The following is a 25,281-nucleotide window of genomic DNA, read 5'->3' as shown; positions in this document are numbered from 1 at the left end:
TCGAGACAGGAAGTACTGGGTAAAGTTTTGGGGACGTTTACAAGATGCAACAACGACAACGAAATGAAGGAGATATTGCCTCACACCCAGCACACTATCCATCTCTATGGTGAGAAACATGAGATTTTTTTTCTTCCCCCCGACGTTTTCATATATCTATTCTTAAATACTATGAGTGCTCTTGAAATAAACCATGTTGCTTTTCTTTAAGTGGCATAAAATAATATCAAGTGCATGAGTATATATCACATTGGGTTTTACAATTATTTTGACACTTACGGTCGTCCTCGTCAAGCTTAACTACCACTGCCTTCGGGTGTTTTTTTTCCTCGTTTTTTTTTTTTTTAAAGTTTATTTTTTTTTGTCAGCTGTCATATTGGCTACATGAAGCAACCTGGTCACTTCTCTTTGGCACAGTCTCACATTTGTGCTCGTGGATGTAAGGAGAGTGATGCTAGGGAAGGGCTCCGCCCCCCCCGGCCCCTTCGCCCTCCCCTCGCCCGAGTCTCGTAGGCTCCGCCGCCTTTGCTGGCATCACTGCAAGATTGCTACAGGTTACGCACGCGAACAAACAAATATGCAAGACAAACAGCCATCTTCTGCCGTTGTACGGATTCACTTTTGCCCACTTGTCCGAATGAATGCTTTACTATGGCTTTCATCCCCTTTGAAAAAAAAAAAAAAAAAAAAAGAACAAAAGACACATGAGAAGTACCCATTAGTGTTGCTGAACATGTAGGAAAACATAGATTTTTGATATTGCCACAAATAAGTAGGATTCACCTAATGCCCTGCAGATAGATAGAGGGAGATGAGACGCGTCCGTCGAGACTAAAACATGTTACCTGTTGATCTATTTGGGTGTTGTACAGTGTGTCTGTGTCGGCGTGCTAACGTGTTCACTCGATGATGTACCGTGTGTCCTTTAGTTTCTCAGGGCCTCTTTCTGCTCCTTCTGGCCCTTGGCGGTGCGGTTTGTGATGTTGTTGAGGCAGGCTCGGACCCCGGCCAGGTGGAGCAGCGACCCCGCCGCCTCCTTCATCTCCTCGTCGTCGCTCTCCGGCGGCTTCTCCACCGCGCGCCGCTTCTTCAGCGGCAGCGTATCGCTAATGCCCCTCGCTCGGTTTTTGGTCCACGTGAAGCTGCTTCCCGCCAGTGTCCCGGGTCCCGCCCCCAAGCTACGTCTCTGTCCGCGCAGGGGTTGCTGGGAAAGGTAGGTCGCGGCGGCGGCGGCGGTGGCGGTGACGTGGGAATCCAGCGGGATCTCCCGGGGCTCGGGTTTGATGTCGGATTGGATTTCCACGGCGATGATGTCGTCGTCGTCCGTCGGAGACGAAGGGGCCGTGGCCTGGGAGGAGCCCAGCCTGCTTGGGGATTTGGCGGTGCTGTAATTGTGGTCTTCCTGAAGGTCCTCGCCGCAAGGTGGAGGAGAGTAGCAAGAAGGGCTGTCCTGGCCTCGTTTCAGATACTCTCCTATGGAAGATCTGTGGGGAAGCAAGGGCACGAAAGGGGGGGGGGGATATTGTTACTACTTTATATATGTATACATATATAGTTAGACTTACTCGCGCAAATGTTTCGCCTCCCTGCAGAATAAAAAGTGTTGGAATATTTATATACTGTATGACAAACATGCACTCCTTCAATGATCAAATATTCACTGCATACCTTCCGTGTATGTTTAATTTATTTTACAGAGCAGGCCATCATAGTCTTTTGCTCTTATGATAGATCGGCATGTCCAGGCATGCTCTGAATGTTCTTGGACTCACAAGATTTTTTATTTTTTTTTTTCTCACTAATAAATATGCTTGTGCGTGTGAATGTGGGATGTTGATATAATCACTTGAATAGAATGTTGGCAAGTGTTTTGACCATGGTTGGGGTGAGTAAACTATTCGTCACGCATGTTGGATTTGTGTCAGGAGCGTATTACGTACAGGAAGTTTGTGACCGGTGCTAAATAAATGGCTGACAGTGGCACGAGTAAAGTCGCCCCACCTTATGGCCGAAGTTCTGCTCCCTACTGGGCTGACGGGAACAGGTCTTATCACAGGGAAGAGTGCCTGGCTCCTGACACGGGCGCCGTTTTGAATCACACCACGAGGAACTGGAAGACAAGAGCAAACACTCACACTTAGAACCCACACCGACGTCAAATTAAATCAAGAGGATGGAATGGGGAATGGTGGTCCCGTGGTGGTCACATCCGCCTGACATTTCTGAAGATGGAGATTTGAATCCGGGCTCCGCTCTTTCTTATGTGGAGTTTGTTTGCTCCCAGCAAATTTCAGTTTGAATGGTCGTTGGTCCAAACCTACCCTGTGATTGGCTGGCACCTCTCACTTGAAGTCAGCTGGTGACTCGAGTAAGGATATGGATGGAAAATGGATGGACGGATGGTCGGAAGAGGAAAAAGCCAGCGGTAGGTTCTCAGAAACACGATTAGATGGCGATAAGAGCTCGCAGCGGCTCAATGAGACTCCGCCGACCATCTGAGGAGGCCAACGGGGCTCTATTGATGAGCAAGGCAGGGTTAAATTGAGCGGGAAAGCGTCATAAATGAGTTAAGGGCGCTGTGATTCATTCAATTACCAACCAGCGCCGGGCTCTGCTAAATCTGGCCTATAGCACACATACAGGCTGTTGGAACTCAGGAGGAGCACATTATTCTGCTTGTGTCCTTTCTGCTTATTGGGTCCAAAAAAAGTGAAGTTTAAGGCTTGTTTTTCTTCAGCTGGAACTGAGGTCTTTTAGTCAAGGTGAGGAAGCATTTTCAAATGCCAGTCAACTTCGGTGCAGAACCTGACGCTGACCCTGACTTTCACCTTTCAGCATGACAATGAGCCCCACTGTACATCCAGACATCAGTAAAAGGGAAAAAAAAGGAGTACGAATTTTTGAATGGCCCCAGCGAGAACCCAACTGAGGATGACCATGTATTATGTCAAATTTACATTCCTCATATTCAAAAACACGGAACACTGTTCACCCAAAAGTTGCCAAAGTACAGATTTTAGGGTGTGCACACTTTTGGACTATTTTGGGCAGAAACCTTTTAATTGAGTCGAATTTTGATAAGTAGAAGGACAAGAGGCTTGTGTATGTAAGTAAAATGTTCCCACTTGAATGAAAATGACTCCGCTCTGCAAAGAGTAATTTAGCTAAGTAAGATTTTAATCAAATAAAAGACAAAGGCACGTGACAAAGCCCACCTGGAATGTTTAATCTGATCAAAGCATGGAGGAATAGATCACTTGTCAACAAACTACTATTGTATTGGGACCATCATGGGAGCCAAATATAGAAAGCTTCTGAAAGTGGAAACTTCCTGCAAATGGGACAAAGGAGCTCGCTCGCAGCGGCCCGACACCTCCAACCACCGCACAGCCAGGATGATGGAATGGCTTTGGAACAAATCCCCGACTGTCCTCGAGTGACCCGCAAAAAGCTTGGACTCCCAAACCTTTTGAGAATCGCTGTTGAAAGCTGAAGATCCTGCTTTACCAACGTCGCTGATCCAACGTGATATGTTCTACTCAAGATGTATTGCTCTCCCCTACTTAACGCGGCATGGCACTGTATATAAAAGAAAGCCCACGGCCCCGATGTGGACTCATGCTTTACCGTTTCAAGGTCACCACTGGAGGTAGGTCGTGACAAACCAATCCAACACCAAAACTTATATTGGCTTGCAAAGCAAGCGTGGCGAGAACACAAAGTGGACAAAACACACACTCTGAAATATATTGCAGGAAACACAAAACAGGCATATGCGGACTACGGTCTATGCACGTGCTCGTAAATCCGAATCTTCCGCGGCTCAAAGCTGGTGGCTCACCGCAACAGTTCCCTTCCACAGCTGTCATCTTCCTCTCACTCAGTTCACATTTCAAAAACTACCTGCTGTTTGCGCTGTCTGCTGCGCAGGCTTGTTGAAAGCTGTTACAAACACGAAGCGCCCCAACATCAATACAGCTTTGGTATCACCACCAAGGGGGTTGCTGCATGTTTTCATGGGTTTGTTTGTTGGTTTCGCGCGACCTCCAATGTTCAGTTTTTGAATCTCCTTTGGAACATGTTTGTGTCGGTTTGCATGTTGTCCTGTAGTTTGCGCGAGTTTTCTGTGTGGATGTGGAGCTGATGGCACATCATCTTAGAAAATGACACTGTGAGGAATTATGTGCATTTGTTGCAATCTGATTTGATTGTGCTTTTATCTGGAACAGATTAAATGAATTTACTGCACATTACTTCCTACGGGAAATATTACTTCACTTTTGTAGTAAGACATTTTGGAACAGAGTAAAACCAGGAATGTGGGCTGTAATTGCCCTTTCTTGACTTGTAATTTTGGAATCGCCCAAATGAGTTGCCACTGTAGAAGTGATGTCACGGAGACGTCTTTGAGAAGGTGTGGAAAGAGCACCTCTGCTGGTTGAAGCCAAGTAGTGTCCTCCATTGAGTCAATGAGTATACGCTTCCCTCGAAACTCGTGTATATTCCCTTTACTTTCTTAAGCCCGCAGTACATCACAGCCACTCACAAATTGATTTTAAGGGAACAAATCGGCACTTTAAATCAGTGCTCTTGTTTCCCCCTTTTTCAGTCTCACACCGCTCAAGAGCAGTTTTATGGAGAGAAATTCCATTCAGTTCGGGGAATCAGGGCCTCGTTAAAACACCCTCAGCATCCCGAAGCGCCCACTCGCAAAATGTCCCCGCGACATTTATTTGGGTCCGAATCATATTGCAAAGATGACATCAATTCTGGATAAGTTTGAGGTCGCGCTACATCACTCTTCGCTGTTCACTTTCCTTCTCTGCCTGCAGTAATCTTATTGAGTCCAGTTAGTGTGGCTCTGCCCCTGATATCTCCCGCTCTGCTCTCCATAACCTTATAAGTAAGTCCCTGCACAGTCTCTTTTTTAATCTTGATCACTCACTGCATGCTTGTGTATGTGGTCAGTGCATTAGGTCTCCCCGGATTGACATGAGCCCCCCTCCCATCCCTCTCCCCGACCACGACCCCTCTCGCCTCCTGAAGCTCCCCACCTCCAGCTCCAGCCAGGCTTTAGGTCACCATAGCAACGGCTCCCCTTCCACATGCCACAGAGCGGTAGATCATGCATCAGCGGAGAAAGTGACAGAAGAGAACGAGAACGTGAATGAGAAGGGGGGGAAAAAAAAGGCAACGTCTGGCTCTATTTGACCTGGACTCTCCAAGCTCAGTGACCACCACTGTTTGTCCTTGACACCAACGCACGCACACATCTACATAGCTCAAGTGCAAGGTGTATGGAAAACTGTCTGTGTGTGTGTGAAACGGTATCCGCGGCTCCTTGCTTCGTCTCGTCATTCCTCTTCATCGATCCGTCTTTCTATGTATAGTGATGACTCATATCTCCAACTGAGCATGTATGCAGGCTCTGCAGCAAATACGTATGGGATGAACGCTGAGGAGCCAACTATGCAGTAGGAGAGCAAACGCTCCTTTCCACATCAAAGGACGCCGCAAGAATTCTAACAAGGCATCATGAATATGTTTGTCTGACTCATTTGAGTGACGATACTGGTCCACTCGTGACACGGGAGCCACTAAAGCAAAATCACTTCGGACTTTAGAAAAAAAAGTTGGGCCTGCTTATGTTTATTTGAAGCCACGCAAGAACTAAGAAGTCGATTCATGGCACCCTGGATGATAGCACTCCTTGTAGGTAATATCGAACAATGCACGTCAAGGTTCCCCCACATATTTTGAAGGCTTCTTTCACCTTGTAATGAACTTATTGACTTGTTCCCTGTGACACTTTTCACTTTTGACTCTTAGCTTGAGAATTTTAAGGCAAGTGTTGAAATTATTAAAATGCTCACAAAAACGTCAAGTTCTGAAAATCAACTTCACATCAAAATTTGATGGCTTCTTCCTTGGACAATGTCTGAGCCTCCTTAAAAAAAAAAAAAACTTTCTTGGTGGAGGTAAAAGCATTTTTTTTTTCCTGTTCAGAAAATGGTCGACTGTCTTTTTACATCAGGTCCGCTCCTCTGCCTTCCTGGTGCATCCCTGCCTGTCCCTCGTCTCCCAGTCTGCGTGCCTGTTTTCCAGGGAAAGTGAAGCACTGAAATCCAAGCGCCCCCTCCTTTGCTTTCATGTGCCGTATACACACGCAGACTCCTCCAGCCTCCTGTTAAATGAGTTCCACATGGCCCCGCAGGCAGCCGTCTCCACGCAGCCGGCAGAGGAGCGCGGCAGACGGGCAGAAGTACACACAAACACACGTGCCGCACACGCTGGCTGCGCTCATTCACACAGTCAAGCAGGTTCAAAGGTCACTCCCGGCAGACCTTGACAACACAACTGTTTCAAAGTGGGCCCTCTCCCCCCCGCCCCCCGTCTAGCTGCTAGTTTGACCGGTGTGTCTTTGAGTGTGTGCAGCATGTTCAGGTCTGAGGGCAGAACGCATACTCATGTCGTCTGACTAACTGGCTGTCTAGTTGGTGGGCTCAAAATGCTGGCGGTGAAACTGAACAGCTAACTGGCTCGTCTATTTGACAATCCAGCTGAGTGTCTAAGTGGTTGGCTGACTGACATGTGCTGTTACTTACAGTGGTGGGGGGGGAGACAAAGTAAGGGCAACAACTCAGTCACTGCAACCCAGGATGTCGATTCCACACATCCACATCCACAACTCATATTTAGCGGAACTGCTAATTATCAGAATTGGCGCATGTGGCTGGATAAATCTGCCGACTCGGCATGCCATGTACCTTCGTAATGTGGTTGGACAGGAGTAATTTCATTTGTTTGCACAAAAAGATGTGTGTGTGTGGGGGGGGGGGGTGCAATTAAGGATGGCACACAGGGGCGACACGGTGGCGGAGTGGTACATCCATCTCACCTCTTCTGAGGTTGGAGGTGTAGACTCTGGGGTCAAGCATTTCCTACATAATACAGGTTGCTATCATGCTGCTAATTTGAGACAACCTACATTCCAAAAAGGTTCACACCACTCTTGCTAACCGGGCACTCAAAATAACCTGACAATGTGTCACTCGCGACAAGAATTCTTGACAGCTGAGTTGATACCGTAGAGTGGAAGTGAAAGGGGAATTAGTGGCTTCGGTGTCTTCCTGTTCGCGCTTCAACCTGAAGTTGGTTGCAAGTCTTTTCACATTGAGCAATTGCCACCATTTCAAAGAAATAAAAGTTCTATCGTCTAGATGCGAATAACGGCGGGTATGGGAGACTGACGTCATAAAGAATCACCAGAAAGCTTCTTTCGTTGCAAGGTTAAATGCGTTCTGGACCTCAAGCCTCACAATGTCACACGCGGCCTTCTCAATTGTCATCCCCGCCTGTCCGCAGTCCAGGCTGCTCAGACACATCACTCTCAGAATATGCGTCTAGAGGGAGTCCAGGTTTTCAGACACTCTCCAACCTTGGCTCCTTGACCATTACTACTCCATTATCAGTGGCGATGGAGGGCACGCCGTAGACGCCTAATGTATCCATTTCCCTCTCCATTTAGGACTCGGCGGCCCGGCGAGCTCCTGTAGTGCTCCCTGATTGGGATTGAATGTCCATTTAAACTGCCTAGCAGCCGCCAGGGAAGGGAGGGGATGGGAGGGAAGACGGGAAAAGGGGAATAATGGGAAATACGGCGAAAAGGAAGTGGAAAACAACAAAAGCGAGGGACGGGGAGAATGCATGTTGTGTGTTGAATGGGGAAAAGGAGACAAGGGGATTGCTCCTCAACCTCTGATAAGATTCTCGCTCCATCCCTTCCCTCTCAATTGATGTGTCTCTACTGGTTAGGTTTTCTTCTTTTTTTTTTTAACTTTCAAATAGGCCACTGTAGGAAAGCATTCCTTGGCTGGCATTCAGCCACTTGTCAGAACTCAGCACTTGGTATTCTCAAGGTGCACTTTTAAAAAGACGGCTCTGGAATCGAGATGATTGCACGTTCGGCACCTTCGGGGGGGAAGTCGCTCTGAGAGGGAAGGAAGGCAAGAAAGGACGATCACAAAAAAAAAAGGCAGAGACGTACCTTGGAGGAGGACTCCGCCATTCTTCCTGAAGAGGGGACTCCCCGACCACAATGGAGGACTGTGTTCATCGGGAGGCGGGCGGGGTGGGGGGAGAAAGAAAAGTAGTCAAACCATTTGATCACTTCAACCAGTCTAACGGGCTTCACTGTGTGCAAGATAGCAAGGTAGGAAGTTGAACCCATAAGCCCGCGCTTTTGATAATAGTGATTAGATTCCCGGGTGTCCCACTGTTGCCATTATTCCCTGTGATTACCTCGGAGAATTACAGCCTCGCCTCCATAAGTCCATGGGAGTAATTTCTCATGACAACCCCCCACCGCCTGCCACGGGTCCGCACACATCCAACGAAAAAAAAAAAAAAGTAATCAACATATTCACAGTTAACACATGCTCATGTCACAAAGGCCTGTTTAAGATAAATATGCCTACGGAGTGACACATTTAAACACGTTCTTCTAGCTGGGGGCTTGACACACACACACACGCACACACACACACACAGAAGGGGCACACAAAGCCGGGGACTCACTTTAGGTGATCATTGCACCACTAATGAGGGAGGTAATGACAGCATTTCTCACAAAGCTGGAGACATCTTCCGCAAACACACACACACGTGCAAGAGCACAATATTACTGTCTTGTCGGTGCATTTGAAGTCATTGGAGGAGAAAAAGAGGATGAAGAAGGAGAGGACGAAGGTTGAGCGGTCTTTCAACGATACGTCCGGATGCTCTTCCTTGTCCTCTGCTTTTCCTCCACTTCAACACGCTCCACACATTTCGCACGTGTGACAACATGGACCTTTCTCCACAAACAAATAAACAAACAAACAAACAATCAAACGCAGGCGGGCTGGACAAAGAACACCCGGAGACGCTTGCGAACTCAGACAAAGCAGCCCACTCGTTTGCACTCATCGGGAGAGTCTCCTTTGTAATGCGAGGCCTGTTTTATGTTGCGCTAAGCTGCCGAATGAGAGGATTTGGACGTCTGCACTTGTGATGTGGCTCTCACCTCGCCAGATGCAGGGGGAAAGATGGACCGGAGGCTGGCACGAGCACACACACACACACACACTCGCGCACGCGCACACGCTGCACAAAACGCAAAAGCTGCACATTTCAGCCCTGAGCCACCTGCTGTTGCCATGGAGAGTTGCCACATTGCGTTGCCACGGCGATAACATATTTTTCCTGCGCTAACAGCCTGTCTGTTTTCCCTACCACCTTCCCCCCCCCCCCCCGCCAATCGCACCCCTTCTCCCTCTCTTTTTTTTTGTCGTTCTCCATCCTTTTCTTTTTTTTTCGCTTTCTTTCTTCCCATCCCTCGACTGTCTCTCACTCGCTCAACAAATGGCCTTGCGGTGCGACAGCACCTGCGTTACATGTGTTGCCATGGTGGCGTTCCCGTTTCCAAGGCGATGTGCTGTGCATTTAATATAGTGGGCGAGGGGCTAAACTTGCGGTAGACGCTCATTCCTCAATTACCCCCCCACCCCCCACCCCCGTCCCTATTTGTTTCTTTCATGGGAAGGAAGGAAGGAGGCTGGGAGAAAAAGAAAGGAAGGGAGATGGAAAGAGAGCAAGCTTCTCTACATCCCCCTTGAGACATCCATCCTCCTCTCCTCCTCCTCTTCCTCTCATCCAGATGCTGATGGGGTGTGAAGGAATGCACGGCGGAGCTGACCTCCTCCCCAGCATACTCCTGCTCTCCCTCCCCTTTCGCAGGCACACCAACACACCCATTTTCGTCATGAATACATTCATGCACAAAGAAATCGGTGGACTTGACTGCGAGCGTCCGCGCGCTCGAGCAGGTCGGGAAGAGGCGGCGAGCACGTACAACCAGGAGCAAAATGTCGGCGGCGGTCGCCGGGTGCGGCGTGAATTATTACGGCCCATGAAAAAGAGCGCAGGTGCGAGCGACATTAAGACGAGAGAACAAAGCGCCGTCATCCCCTCATCTCGGCCAAACCTTTTTTTTTCCTTCATCCTTCCCTTTGCCCGTCTCCCGCTTTGAGTTGTGTTGAACTGCTCGAGACAGTCCTTGACCTTAACACAACGGAGCCACTGCGAAACCATTCCCGATCATTACACTTCATAACATAATAGTCTTGAGAAGGAGAGCCCTTGAGAGGGAGATATCGCGCGGTATCGAGCAGACCTGCTGAGCTCCACGTGTATCACGGAAACCTATTCCAAGCCGTTTCATTAGCGGTGAGTTATTATTTTATCCCTTGAACAATATGAGGGAAACAGCGACGGCAGCTCCCGCTCAAATAAGCGCAACAGAGTCTCGAAGTGGCTATTATCTGATGAGAATTACATCAACTGAGAAATCCTGAAAAAAATGGACTGCCGAATTCAACTCCAGGTAGTTTATTGTTCCAGGCCGCAAAATGATATGTTCTGATTGCTATGATTAATATTAATTGCCTTTTCTAGTGAACCCTGTTTTCTCCTTGAATTCACTTGGTGGCTGTAATGTCAAAATGGATGATGCTCCCTTTACGCGACTCATACCGAGTCAAGTGACTCAAGGTATTAAAAGCCCAGGAAGCATGATAAAAAGTATCGTGATGAACTTGTTTTATGGAGACATTTTTTTTTTGTAATCAAATGTGGAACGTGGACTATTTAATGCTCGATGTCTAACGTCTCATGAACTCATTTTTTGCTGTCTTTGGAATCTTTGCCAGAAAAAGGGGCGGAGTCACTGCACCTGAACGTGGTCGAGCAGCACAATTTCAAAATGCTTTGAATTGAGAAGGAAGAATCTTGCTCTGAGTGTTCTCAACTCCTGTTTTCATATCAGTGTCGCGGAATAACATTTCCCAACAGGAATAATCATCAAACAACTCTTTCCAATCAATTAATCCATTTATTATGCCCCCACTTTCGTAATTTATTCAATGTTTTTACAGCTGTGCAGTGCCTACATAATCATCTTGAACAGATTTACGAAAAAATGTTCCCACCCCCCACCCCCGTCCCTATTTGTTTCTTTCATGGGAAGGAAGGAAGGAGGCTGGGAGAAAAAGAAAGGAAGGGAGATGGAAAGAGAGCAAGCTTCTCTACATCCCCCTTGAGACATCCATCCTCCTCTCCTCCTCCTCTTCCTCTCATCCAGATGCTGATGGGGTGTGAAGGAATGCACGGCGGAGCTGACCTCCTCCCCAGCATACTCCTGCTCTCCCTCCCCTTTCGCAGGCACACCAACACACCCATTTTCGTCATGAATACATTCATGCACAAAGAAATCGGTGGACTTGACTGCGAGCGTCCGCGCGCTCGAGCAGGTCGGGAAGAGGCGGCGAGCACGTACAACCAGGAGCAAAATGTCGGCGGCGGTCGCCGGGTGCGGCGTGAATTATTACGGCCCATGAAAAAGAGCGCAGGTGCGAGCGACATTAAGACGAGAGAACAAAGCGCCGTCATCCCCTCATCTCGGCCAAACCTTTTTTTTTCCTTCATCCTTCCCTTTGCCCGTCTCCCGCTTTGAGTTGTGTTGAACTGCTCGAGACAGTCCTTGACCTTAACACAACGGAGCCACTGCGAAACCATTCCCGATCATTACACTTCATAACATAATAGTCTTGAGAAGGAGAGCCCTTGAGAGGGAGATATCGCGCGGTATCGAGCAGACCTGCTGAGCTCCACGTGTATCACGGAAACCTATTCCAAGCCGTTTCATTAGCGGTGAGTTATTATTTTATCCCTTGAACAATATGAGGGAAACAGCGACGGCAGCTCCCGCTCAAATAAGCGCAACAGAGTCTCGAAGTGGCTATTATCTGATGAGAATTACATCAACTGAGAAATCCTGAAAAAAATGGACTGCCGAATTCAACTCCAGGTAGTTTATTGTTCCAGGCCGCAAAATGATATGTTCTGATTGCTATGATTAATATTAATTGCCTTTTCTAGTGAACCCTGTTTTCTCCTTGAATTCACTTGGTGGCTGTAATGCCAAAATGGATGATGCTCCCTTTACGCGACTCATACCGAGTCAAGTGACTCAAGGTATTAAAAGCCCAGGAAGCATGATAAAAAGTATCGTGATGAACTTGTTTTATGGAGACATTTTTTTTTTGTAATCAAATGTGGAACGTGGACTATTTAATGCTCGATGTCTAACGTCTCATGAACTCATTTTTTGCTGTCTTTGGAATCTTTGCCAGAAAAAGGGGCGGAGTCACTGCACCTGAACGTGGTCGAGCAGCACAATTTCAAAATGCTTTGAATTGAGAAGGAAGAATCTTGCTCTGAGTGTTCTCAACTCCTGTTTTCATATCAGTGTCGCGGAATAACATTTCCCAACAGGAATAATCATCAAACAACTCTTTCCAATCAATTAATCCATTTATTATGCCCCCACTTTCGTAATTTATTCAATGTTTTTACAGCTGTGCAGTGCCTACATAATCATCTTGAACAGATTTACGAAAAAATGTTTAATTTATTCAAAGGCATCACCAAAACTATAAGTTTGGGTAACGGGATCTTTTTTTTTTTTTTTTATTTTCTCTCTAATTTTTTTTTTTTTTTTTTTGGTACACTGTTCAAGAAAATTCTGGTAGTGAATCAAAACGTGTTTCTTTTTCCCTAAGCCAGAAAGACATAATGAGCAGCCATGGAAGTTAGCGAAAGGCTAACATAAAGTGGGTCAGCGTTTGCATTAAAAGTTTTGTTTAGCGCTTCAGAGTTTGATGCTGGTCCTTGAAGGCAACTAATCAGTGCTGCACTCCGCCAAAAAACAACAACAACCGCAACTAAATATCAATAGTGACAGATGTCTGGTTCAAAAAGGTCTAATCATCTCTTTCCTCTTTTGGCATGGTTTTGAGAATAAATGAATACAAACAAAGTATGTATCAATTAAGTTAATATCACATCAGTCGCGAAGCTTGACGATTTTGGAGTGATTTGCTAATGAGCAATTATTCATACAACAATTAAGTAAGCAATTTGTGTCACTTAACAGTGTAATGAAAATTCAAAGTCATCTGTAGCAATTTGTTGCAGCTCTAATAATGTAAATTGTAGAAATCCAAACCTCTTAAATTGCTTGCACAGCAATGATTAAATGAGACTTGAACATAATTAAGTGAAACACGGAGCGATGTAACTTAAACCAACACCAGTCCCAAAACTAATAAAGTTGAATGTAATCTAATTTCAGAATCACAATCTGCCGAAATAAGTTCATTGGATGGATGTTGATGTTTGACCTTTCCAACTGAAAGTGAAAAAAAGACGGCCTCTTTTTTTTTGTGGTTTTATAAAGATTGAAAGACTGCAAATAAGAGAAGACTTATATCACATTGAATACATCAGCTGTCGAGCACGGGCCTGCCGTGATGCCTGAGCTTGATTACGCTGTTCCAGCAAAATGTCCATTAGGTTGTTGTCATGGCCTTCATTTGGAGTTTTGCTTCACCACAGGGGACCGGCAGTTTCTCTCTCACCTCAACATGAACTGTCCTCACCTAACGTTTCAATTCCCACCGTGGGTCACCATGCAAATGACTGCGGTCACCATGCAAATGACTGCGGCCCCCAGCACAACCCCCAACATTTCCTGACTGCACCCTCAACTCTTCCCCCATGTTCCTAATCTGGCCTCCAATTTGTTCCACCTCCCCATTCCTCATTGTTCAAAATGATACTTTTACATTTTATGGCCAACCAATTATTCTGTTTTACACAGTCTGCTAGTTCAGCAAGCCCAACCTGCCCATCGACTCAGCAGTGGGATTTTATTCCAACGGGGCAAGAAAGAGAGAAAGTGGACAACGAGGGAAAAAGGCGGCCAATAAGTACCACTCGTTGACATATCCAGAGGGATGCGAATAAGAGCCAGGGACTGAGAAGTTGAAGGCGGCTGGAGGGGGAGTGGACCGAGGAGGGAAAGGACATTAAACAGGTGGATGCCTGTTCTATGAGAGAGCGCGCTCAAGAACATCATGAAACTGAATGAAGACAAAGAGGAAGTTAATTGAATGATCAAGTGGTCGACGGACAGTGGGAGGAACGGAGAGAGAGGGAAAGAATCTAAATAAAAAGACACCCTGTCCGTCTATAATGTATGCCCGAGGATGAGAGGAAGAGTACGTTGGGCATTAAAAGAAGCGGAAAAGGGTTTTACGTGATGTTGAAGAGGCAAAAGAGGAATGGACGGAGCAAGGGGATGAATTAAGAGATCAGGCCAAAAAAAAAAAAAAAATGAGTTCGAAAGCTTGCTGAAAGAAGGGGGAGGGAAACACGATTGAGGCCTAAAGGGAAGGAGATAGTGGGAAGGTGGTACGGGGGTTTGGGGGGTGGGGGGCATCCACGAATGTGGAAAAAAGGCAAGCGCTGCTTTTACCTGTGATGTGCCTCAGGATGTGGGAGATAGGAAGAGGGGCGGGAGTGATGTTGCATGAAAACAGCGTGCAAACAGATTTAAGGAAAGATGGGGCGGGATTGCTATTCAATGCCTGCGGAGGACTGGGGGGTGGTGCAGCAGATGAAGACAGAAAAGGGGGACGCTAATATTCAAGATAAGCAAAGTTGATTGACGACTTCATTCTACCTGTTTCACTTTATAAATTATGTCGGTTAGGTTCGTTAATGGATGAGCTAACTCCCAAGAAGCAACGGTCCCCTCAAAGCTGGGGAACTCTGGCGTAAGCATCATTCTTGAGGATTTCTTTAAAAAAGATTTTAGCAGCTGTCATAAATACAGCTAGCCTTTACAAAACCTCGCATTATGCATGAGGTCATGTCAGGAAAATATATTTGATGGATAAAGGAGAACCGACTCCATCTGCTGTTTGCTCCACCAGAAAGTATGTCAACCACAGTGTACTGTCCATTGTGTTGCCCCACCTCCCCAAACTGAAATACAAGTCAGCATTACACACTGAAACAGGAAAGACAGTGGAAACATTCAACTTTGGCGATGCGTGTTGGAAAACGCTGCTCAAGAGGTTGGTCTTAAAAGATTGAATCGACTGTAATTCTTGACTTCTTTCTATGGTTTCACTGTCATAACGATCCTCCCAGGGAAACGGCAGCTACAATGCGGCGCGCGACAAAAATGAATTGGACACCCCTGTAATGTCGATGCCCACTGAGCTGAAGTTTGGCAAGAAATTAAGTCTTGTTTTATTTAATGAGGTTTATTTGATTTCATGTTATTTTTTTTCCCCATCTAATATCTGCTGGAATTCCAAATCATACTTTGGAGTAGGCCGGGCACTTTCAAGACATCACTTGGTTGGTCGCCTTACCTGTGGTGAAATGTCTGAGACAGGGTGGGCGGGGAAGTGGACGGGGCGGCCAGGCCTGTTGAGTAGGGATGGTACGGTGTTTTCTTCAGTGCTTGGATCAGATTGTGTCTATACTCTGGGTCTATCGACCATAGAGATCCTTTTCCTATGCTCTGAAAGAAAGAAGAGGGAGAGAGAGGTAAGTGCAAGTGATATCCAGGCACAGATCAAACACAGCACAGTGGCCTGAGTCAACATCGCCAAAGCCCCAAAATGAACTCAATCATCATGTTGACCTGACAAACGAGTAGAGCACATTAAAAAAAAAAAAAGACCATATCTATGTCACGACTTCAAGTTGCGCTCCTGCTATTAATGTCAATTATTAAGATCCTTCACCAAAACATGACATTTGTTCATTTTCTGTAACGCATCCTCGCTAAGGTCAAGGGTTAGGGGTACATTCGAGACTGGCCGCCAGCCAGTCGCAGTCCAAAGTCATGCCTGAGGAATCAACAGAAATTCTAATCGACATTGCAGCGGAGTCGAAGGCAATTTTCTAATTGCAAATTCTGCAATTTGAGAGGAAGAAAACAGCTTCATTTCGGTTGGTAGACATTCTTTTTTCCGGGCAGAGGAGGTGTGGTGGGTGTGAATAGGAAGAGAGAGAGAGAGAGAGAGAGAGAGAGAGAGACCAGTGACAGACCACTTTGGGGAAGGCTTGTTCCAGTTCAAGCATCTAAAAACCAAAACCGCTGACCTGATTCAAACTTTTGAGATGTACTATAACAGAGACGGTGGTCCAACAAGCCCTCGCTCAGTCCCCGCACAAATAAATGTTCTTCAGGAACACAAAAAACCGTCCCCACAGGAACACAAAATCTTGCGGCATGTCTTGCCAAAAGAGTCTGTGGCAGCAATTGGGAGCCCCGGCCTTGATTTCCTTTTGCCTTTTACTTTTTGTACTTTTTACAAAATAGCCAAGTTGTCCCATTCAATTAGCCACACGGAGTACATCAAGCACACAAAACTTCCCATTCACTCAAGGGCAAATTTATTTGTCAGTGCCACCCTCGCTCAATATTTTCCCGTCCGCATCTCCTTTTTGAAGTGTTTTCTGATTAAAACATTGGGAAACTCTTGAACTTTTTTTTTTCCCGCTTCAAAGGCCGCAACAGTGTGTATTTTTAGATCAAAAGCACCCCGCCTCTGTCCTAATGAATCTGTCGCTCCCAATCTGAGTGAAAGCAGCCTATAGATTATAGCGAGCGTGGATCTCAAACAGGTCGCCGAGAAAATACTCGGGCTGTCTGGAGCTCTCTCGGCTCCCACCGCACTTTCATCTGCCTTGTCATCCGAATGTGGCAAAATCGCAGGTTTGTATACGACGGAGACCAAGGATGGCGGCAGGGATGCGGGAGAATACGAATACATTTGAAATGAAATGTCCCTTGCCTTATGTTCGGCTCACTTTGGAGTGCTCTGTGATGTGATATAGGGACAGGCTTCCGTTTTTTTTTTTTGTTTTTTTTAAATATGAGGAGGAATGTCAGGCATGTTAAGAGCTGTAAAGTAATTGAAGTTACTTCTTCAACCTCTTTTGATTCCCTTTCTGGGAGAAAGGAAGCATTCACTTGAAGGGAGGAGCTTATTAAGGATGACGTGCATGGAGCACCATGTGATTAATTAAGACACACATCATTTACAGTTGAGGAAATCATGTGCACAAAAGTTTAATCGCAGAACAACATGCAAAAAAAATAAAATAAAATAATGAAGGCCGCTTTGGAAGATGCTCATTTTAAGCTCGTATCAGGCCAAAATGTAGCTGAGAAAAGACCGCATGCTCTCCATGATAAGAATACAAAGAAGAAGAAGATTGCGGTGCCAAGCGAAAGCACTTTCAGATACCTTGAAATGAGGAGCTTATTAAGGATGACGTGCATGGAGCACCATGTGATTAATTAAGACACACATCATTTACAGTTGAGGAAATCATGTGCACAAAAGTTTAATCGCAGAACAACATGCAAAAAAAATAAAATAAAATAATGAAGGCCGCTTTGGAAGATGCTCATTTTAAGCTCGTATCAGGCCAAAATGTAGCTGAGAAAAGACCGCATGCTCTCCATGATAAGAATACAAAGAAGAAGAAGATTGCGGTGCCGAGCGAAAGCACTTTCAGATACCTTGAAATGATCGACTTCAGTCAAAAGTGAAATAAAATGACTTCCATCGACAACCATTGTGAGGAAAAAAACTGCGTTTGGGAAATTATTTTGCAACATGAAGTCTTTCAAGGGTCATTTTAAATGTTTGGAAGATTTTGCGTGTGCTGTCCAGCCATTCGTTTAGCTTGACTTGAACTTTACGAATGCGCAAAGACTGAACATTTGATTCGCCTAGACTGTGAATTTCCGCATAGTTACTCGCGGAATCTCGGCATTATTAGTCCGCCTGTCAGTGTGGTGGTACACGGGCCATATGTGCCATGCGTGTTTGGCCGAGTGTCTGCGAGTGTGTACGGCGAGCTCCCTGGGGAGTGTGATATTACCCAGCATGGTCTGCTCTTGGGAGCGCTTCTATTACTGCCAGCGACACCTCTCCCGGAGAGCATGATATTACACACGCATACGCTCACTCCCACAGAGGTGACCTCCCGCTGGGCCAAAATTTCCCTTTGCACCTCCAGACCGCCAGCCGCTTGTATATATCGAAATACGTGCGCGAGTGCCTACTGTCTGCCCGTCTGGCAGCCCATTAAATCAATATTCACTACGAGAACTGCCGTCTGCCTCTACCAATGAGCCAACCAATCCAAAAGCCCCGATCTCCAGACCCCTCGGTCGGTAGGCCAATCAGAGGGCGCGATTCACAGAAAGGGCGTGACACCGAGGTTATTGTGGTCACCTAGGCAACAGGCATCATCTGGAGGCGAGAGAAGGTGGAATGGAATTTTTGGAAAGCGTATTCATGAAGTTGAGAGAAAGGCATCAAGATTTCACAATCAATAATCCCACGTTCGAGATGAGAGACGATCTTAGAGTTTTCTCTGATGTTCAAGTTGGAGACACAGACAATGGCATGGCGGATTTTAAAAATAGGATCTGAACAAGGGTGACTATCAGAGAACAAGACCTCAGAATTTTTTTTGTTCTTCTTTGCTTCATTTCTTTCATGGCATTTTATTTGGAACATGTTATGCTGTTTGTTTGTGTTTCATCCGTGTCATGGAAAAATCACTTTGCTTTATCGTATTTGCGGCTGAAGAACATGGATTACACAACAAATAATCCAGAACTCAAAATGATAACCCCCCCCACCCCCACTACAACCGCTGAAGAAAAGAAGTGCATTCAACTTATTTTACACTCTGCAGAACAACCTCTCAATTCAATTAAAATAATTTATGTACACACATTTGTGTTCCTAAACAGGTCAGGCAAGCCGAGAGATTTGTAACATTGTCGCCCTTCTAAGGTGACGAAAAAAACAAAGCCAACAGCTGTTGTCCGTGGTCAAGAAAACAAACATACCAAAAGTTCTCTGGATCCCTTGATTGTGTGCAAAAGAAAAATAAAAGAGAAGAAAGTGGATTCAAGGGCGGGTAGAGGGAGAGATGGTTGTATGTTGCCAACATCTGTTTCCTGTGTTATATAAACTCTGGGGGTTGGCCTTCCTTGAAAATGGGAGATATTAAAAAGTCCTGCTGCCACTGACTTGGCCTGTAAGAATTTACTTCTTCAACCGCAATACTTTCGATGTTATTATATTTTCGCATACAATTATAGGAATGGTCGGTGACCAATCGAGCATTAATAACCGTTGACGTAAACATGATTCAAAAGAATTTAGTCAAACTCATTTTTATGCGTACCGGAAATATTACAAAATAAAATGTGACAAAACAAACGGATAGAAACTTGTGGGGCACCGTGGATAAAATGTTTGACATGACAGGCCTGTTGAATCAAACAAAAGATACTTTTAATGCAGTTGTTGGCTTTCCTCAAAATTATTGGAGCGATCTTGAAAAAACATTGAAATCTTAGTTGATCACGCGCACGGTGAACACGCGATTTAGCGTCAGCTCTTCGGGATCCTAGTGAATCAACACCCCTAGGAGTACAATAACAGTCCAAAGAGTGCCAGAACTCAGAAAAAAGGCTTTATAAGCGTTGAAAACAAAAATCCATCGTCGACTAGCCAAAAGGGTGGCATAGCATAGCAAAAAGACGATACCGTAATGAAACAGGTTATCTTTGGCTTTTATATCAAATGTGTGACGATGTGTCGGTATCTTGCTCGACATCTATAAAGAGTCTGGCATCTATAAAATTCCGACATCACCCATTCTTAAAACACCCTGCTGCAACCCATAACATCCTTTTGCTGCTCTCGCTGCTTGCTTGGCAGGCCTTCGTTTAGCTACGTCGTGCAGTACATTTCACGAGCAAAAACACTTATCAATATTAAGTATTATGACTGCCTGTAATTCGTTGAACATCCGCAGTGTAATAGCAAAAAAAAAAAAAAAAAAAAAGGCTGGTTTTAAGCCTGATTAACTCACTGCAATGCGGGGATCTATCCTTACTTACTGTATACATCCTGTACAGATAAACAGCGGATTATCCATATTGCATATTTTTGAACTTTGTGCACTGGATACATGTCGATATATGCATGAACATATTGAGTACATAAAAGGGAGCTTGAAGGAGTGCACACTGTTGAGCAGAATGCGCAGGTGTTCTAAAAGCAAATTTTCAAGCAATTAACATGCAACACAATACAGGTCATAACAGAAGCAAGAAAGTTTAACATCAAATAGACAACATGATCAAGAATTTCTTTTGTGGTCTTTGAGGGTGCACTCATGCGAACACCACTCAGTGTCTCACCGGACTGCTCTGAAATGCGTCGAGTCGAGTTAAGGTAAAGACCGACTTAGATCACAAGAAGGAGTCATGCCAAAGCACTTATGACAAAACTCCTTTCAACTCTTCATGGGACAAATCAGCAATGTGTGCTGGCCTAGACCGGAGCAATTTTTTGGGGTGTCCCATGCAAGGTTTTAAACACAATATTAAGCATGGTGGGCACATGAATCAAATTGCCACGTACAGAGAAAATCAAACAAAACATGCCTTTTTTTTGCAGTTGCACCCAAATACTACACTAGCTTTAAATTCTTTCATAATGAGCGATATGACTCTCTCAGTCAAGCAAGGGTGAACGTTGTTCAAATATATCAATCCCCAAAGCAGGAATATCAAATCAATGAGCCATTCATTTGACTGAGTCACACGAGCTTTAACTTTTCCTTGGTTTGTCTCATTGACATATTTCATACACGTGAATGCCCTTCAGCGTGTTACAACTGTTAAAATGTGCTCCCCCCCCCCCCAGCTATAACGAGTGGGATGTTGACAAGTTCTCACACTCAAGCACACACACGCACACGTTTGAAACTATTTTTTTTAATCTTCTTTTCAGTTCAACAGTTACTTTGTTATTAATTTGATCTACAAATTGCAGCATTTGCACACCACAGACACCCAACATTATCTTTTCTTTTTTAAGGAGTACATAACATTACCAATCGTCATACGTCAGTAAGGCTCCACTGTGTTTATCATCGCACTCTCTTGCAGCTGCTGGCAAGTAGCAAAGCCAGGAAACATTAACATCTACATCAATCACTCCATGCATCCATTATCTTAACCACTTTTTCCTCAATAGGGTCGCGGGCGTGCCGGAGTCTATCCCAGCTGTCTTGGGACAGCAGGTGGGGTAAACCCTGAACTGGTTGCCAGGCAACTGCAGGGTACACATCGACAAACCACCATTGACACTCACAAAAATCAGAATGATCCATTTACCTGCTGCGGTTCTTTTTGAAATGTGGGAGGCAACCTGAGTACCCGGAGAAAACCCACGCAGGCATGAGGAGAACATCCATACTCTGGCCAGCCAAAGGCTGGAGCCGGAATCGAACCCTGCACTTCTGCACTGTGAGGCCGACGTGCTCACCAGTTGTGCCGACCGTGCCCGCCCAACACCTACATCATGCAGACTAAACATGCCAAATGCAATTCATGCTACAATATGGGGGGGGGGAATGGTTCCTGGTACTACTCTGTGCGCCTCTCTCCTATAAAGTTATCTGTTATCGGATCTAAAAACAGTGCGCTCTATTTACCCTAAACCTTAAGGGTTGCCTTGGGGTGACTTCAGATAGAAAACGGTATTTATTTCAGTTAGCACGAGGGCCCAAGGAGAGCATAACATGGATGATTTAGCTCAGCATAACAAGCTAACGCATTTATTACATGCGCAAAGGAGCTTACGTTTTGGAAATTTGGATGTGGTGTACAGCGTATGTGCCAGGGACAATTCCATTTGGGTGAAGGTGCGCTGATGCAGAGATTATTTAGCATTGGCTGGATTTCCCATTTAAATCCAGTTTGGACACGCACCCCTAATGATCTGCACACAAATGATCGTTAATTTCTTAAAAAAAGAAAAAAAAAATGGGGGGGGGGCGTAGGGCCATTCTGGGAAATGCACAAACAGCTCTTTCAGCAATCTATAGTTGACAATGTCACAAATCTTGCTGAAGTCAAACCAACCCTCCCGAGGTCGCACAAGTCACTTGCAACTCGGCAAGGAGAATGTAAACGTGAAGAATTGTGTGGATTGGGTGTCATTGATTTCATCCAAAAATAATATTCAAATAATGACAATTGATCACTTGATCCCTTCGCCAAAGACAAACAAGGACTTGAGCTGCTGTGGATGTCAATGAAACATTCAATGATTTATTTAACATGAGAAAGATTATCACAGAGGGAATTTTCATGAATTCTAAAACAGATTACAAGTGCGGAAAAATAGAACAACTTCAAAATCAGAGAGGGGTTAATGCGGGGCACTGTCCCAGTTGGACGAGGAACTCCAGCATAACGGACCAGAACACCGCCGTTGAAGAGTCGTTGGAACATTGTTTTACTTGACCATTTTGAAATGATAGCAAAGTGTTTCCGAATTATAGTTTGGTGTCTACTTAAACTGTCCACGCTTCCATTCAAGGCCTGCACTACGGATGCACTAATCCAACGCTTGTCATTAGGGCATGTTATTGTGCAAAGTGAGGAATTCTGTTTGTAAACAAAGCCATGGCAACCTTGGGCCTCTCTTTGAGTTCCCACACAAGTTTGCCCTTCCACACGCAATTCCGACACGCGCTCACACGCAGTCGCACGCACGCAAATTTTTTTTTAAAAAAAGGGCACGTGAAGCAGCAGGCTTATGCTAAACGAGTCCCCATCTTGTCATCTGCCTGGATATGACCCAGAAATACAGTCACCGGAACAAATAGGGCACTGTCATATTAATCTCCACCTCTACAAATTGATGGAAATACGATTTGGTGTGTCCACGGGAAAGCCATCTTCCTGCTGCTCTGAAAAACTTTCTGCAAAACCCCAAATGCCATTATTTTCCCCTCCGTAACAAGCCGTAGTCATGACGTAACGCAGCGTGAAGGAAAAGATCTCAACCCCGGCGGTCATATTTTTAAAAAGGCATAAACAGGTAAAGAATACAGCAACAACAACAAAAAAAAAAGTGGTGATATTCTGAGAGAAAAGCTTTGAGTGGCAGAGTCAGACGGAAATTACAGAGATTCTGTAATTGCAGCTTCAAATAAAGCACAGTGCTTGGCAGGTAGAGTAGGAGTCTGCAGAGATGTGCCCTCATTTCTACACAGACACGGCTCTCAAGCACGTGCGGGAGTCCTCTTATGCATGCATGCTTGCTCCTGAGTGTGCATTTTGCCTGCGCGCCTGTTTACTTGTGTGTCTGACAAGCTATGTGTGTGTGTGTGTGTGTGTGTGTGATTCAAAAGTGCGCGCGTGCGTGTGAGAGAAGGGGAATAGGTTTGAAGGGTTAATTAGTGTGCTGTCTTGAACAGTGTGCAGTGACAGGAAGACAAGGCAGGGTGTCCTTGCCAAAATCTCCTCTACACATGGTGCGCCACATGCACACTTTCGAGTACCCGCGCGCACGTGCGGGCCCCAAGAATACATGACGGTGGATGAGGACATCCAACTCAGCACCTCTGGGCCCGACGGTAGCCCACGCGCGCGGCTTTCCCGTTGCTACAGCAAAAGTGTACTTTTATGTCAACTGCAAGCTTGTTACCATGGAGATATGTATACAAGAGAAACTCTGCGCCCTCGTCGTCAAGGGCCAGATGACAGCATAGCGTGAGGGAGTGTGCATGAAGACGCATGTGCGCACCAACGCCATCTTCTTCATCCCTTATTCAATTTGCGCTTTAATATACACACACACGCACGCACGCACGCACGCACACACACGGCTTACTCAAAATAGGACAGCAGGTTCATTGAGTGGTCAAGGAAAGATGCCACCGCATTATCTCAAACAGATAAACATGTAAAACAAGCATTGATCTCGGCTGTTTGTCCGCCACCCTCGACACCCTCGGGCCTGATGAAATCTTAAGACTGTTATTAAATCTTCCAGTATTAATTTCGCACTAATCGAGTTAGGGGATTCATTCCCCCTTTACCCCGAGTCTTTAATGGAGTAAAATGCGGAGGGGAGAACCCGCATAAAAGACTGTATCGAGACTTAAATCAAAAGCGAAACGCTGTTCCCACTGGGGAAACGTTTGAGTGAAAGAGAACTAAGAAAGCGAGATAGAGATCATCAACTATTGATAGGGTCGGATCTGGTACAGCTGTAGACAAAATACGGACTACGTTGAATTTCAAGTCGGATATCCTTGCAAACTTCTGATCAACGGTGTGATCGCTGTGATATAAGTTACGATCGCACGTGACGCGATGGAGTGAAGAATGGGCAAAATTAAACACGCGCATCCCCGAGAATGATTTCAATCCCCAGGATTCTCAATATGGCTGTCGGACTACACCGGACTAGTTTATATACACCTTCACATACGATAAAGACCAGAGAATATTGCATAGCGAGAGAGGAATTTGCAGTCGAGGGATGGGCAATTTAAATGCCGGAGGGAAACACAATATTTCATCAGTGATACTAGGGAGGGGGGGGCCACACACGACCATGCACTTCCTAACCAGATATATGAGAAAAATGCCACTTTAGATGTGGACAAAATATGCGCATATGTGCAAAATATGTGCGGTTAACATATTTCAGAATTCAAAACACATTTCTCAATGCATGTAACCATCCAATATTCGACTCCAACAAAAAAGGGTTTGAGGCAAACAACAACAAAAAGACAAATTGTGATTTTTTTTTTTTTCAGTGTAAGGGCTCTCCTGCATAAAAAAATGCCATTCAAGGAAGGCACAAAACTGCTGAACAAGAACCCAACATGAAGCGCAAGAACTCATTTTATGCATTTTTTTTTCACCAAAACCGAAGCACAACTCAAGCCATACAAACAAAGCGTTCATGGAACTGAATACTTTGAACGTCGGGTGAGCATTTTTTTTTTTTTTTTTGGAAATTGCAAATTGCAAAGATAAAAACAGCTGCTGTCGTTACCTGACTGCGGTCTTTATCCACCTTCTTGAAGCATTTGTTTAGCGACAAATTGTGACGCACCGAGTTCTTCCATCCCGTGGGGGCGCTCGCAAAGTAGGGGAAATGCTCAAGGATCCAGCCGTAGATGTCTTTAACAGGCAGCCGCTTGTTCGGCGCATCCTCGATCGCCATAAAGATCAAGCAGCTGAAGGAGTACGGCGGTTTCCGGTTGGCCCCCGCCGCCAAAGTACGCCGGTTTCCGGTTGGCCCCCGCCGCCAAGTCGTACGCCGAGTGCGCGTCGCCCAGCAGCGGGTCGTCCGGGCACGGCGACGTGGAAGAGGGCGAGCGGGGGTGCTGACCGTCGGGGTCGAGCAATGGGGAAACGCTACGCAAGACCGAGTGGCTGAAGCCGTTGAGCAAGGTGGTGCT

General features: G+C 45.6%; 1 protein-coding gene across 1 annotated transcript; it reads right to left on the bottom strand.

Moving 5' to 3' along the window:
• Nucleotides 1–317: 317 nt before the first annotated feature.
• Nucleotides 318–25,091, bottom strand: LOC109508147 (forkhead box protein N3-like). Its single transcript, XM_019858018.1, has 5 exons — nt 24,873–25,091; nt 15,324–15,475; nt 8,048–8,106; nt 2,002–2,110; nt 318–1,484 (listed from the first exon to the last, which is right to left on the bottom strand). The coding sequence occupies exons 1-5, from the start codon at nt 25,041–25,043 to the stop codon at nt 926–928; spliced, it is 1,050 nt and encodes a 349-aa protein (XP_019713577.1). The 5' UTR covers nt 25,044–25,091; the 3' UTR covers nt 318–925.
• Nucleotides 25,092–25,281: the final 190 nt, after the last annotated feature.

This window comes from Hippocampus comes, unplaced genomic scaffold (genome assembly GCF_001891065.2).
Source record: "Hippocampus comes isolate QL1 unplaced genomic scaffold, H_comes_QL1_v1.1 scaffold339, whole genome shotgun sequence".
In the NCBI taxonomy this organism is placed as follows: domain Eukaryota; kingdom Metazoa; phylum Chordata; class Actinopteri; order Syngnathiformes; family Syngnathidae; genus Hippocampus; species Hippocampus comes.
This window is presented reverse-complemented; position numbering and strand designations above follow the sequence as displayed.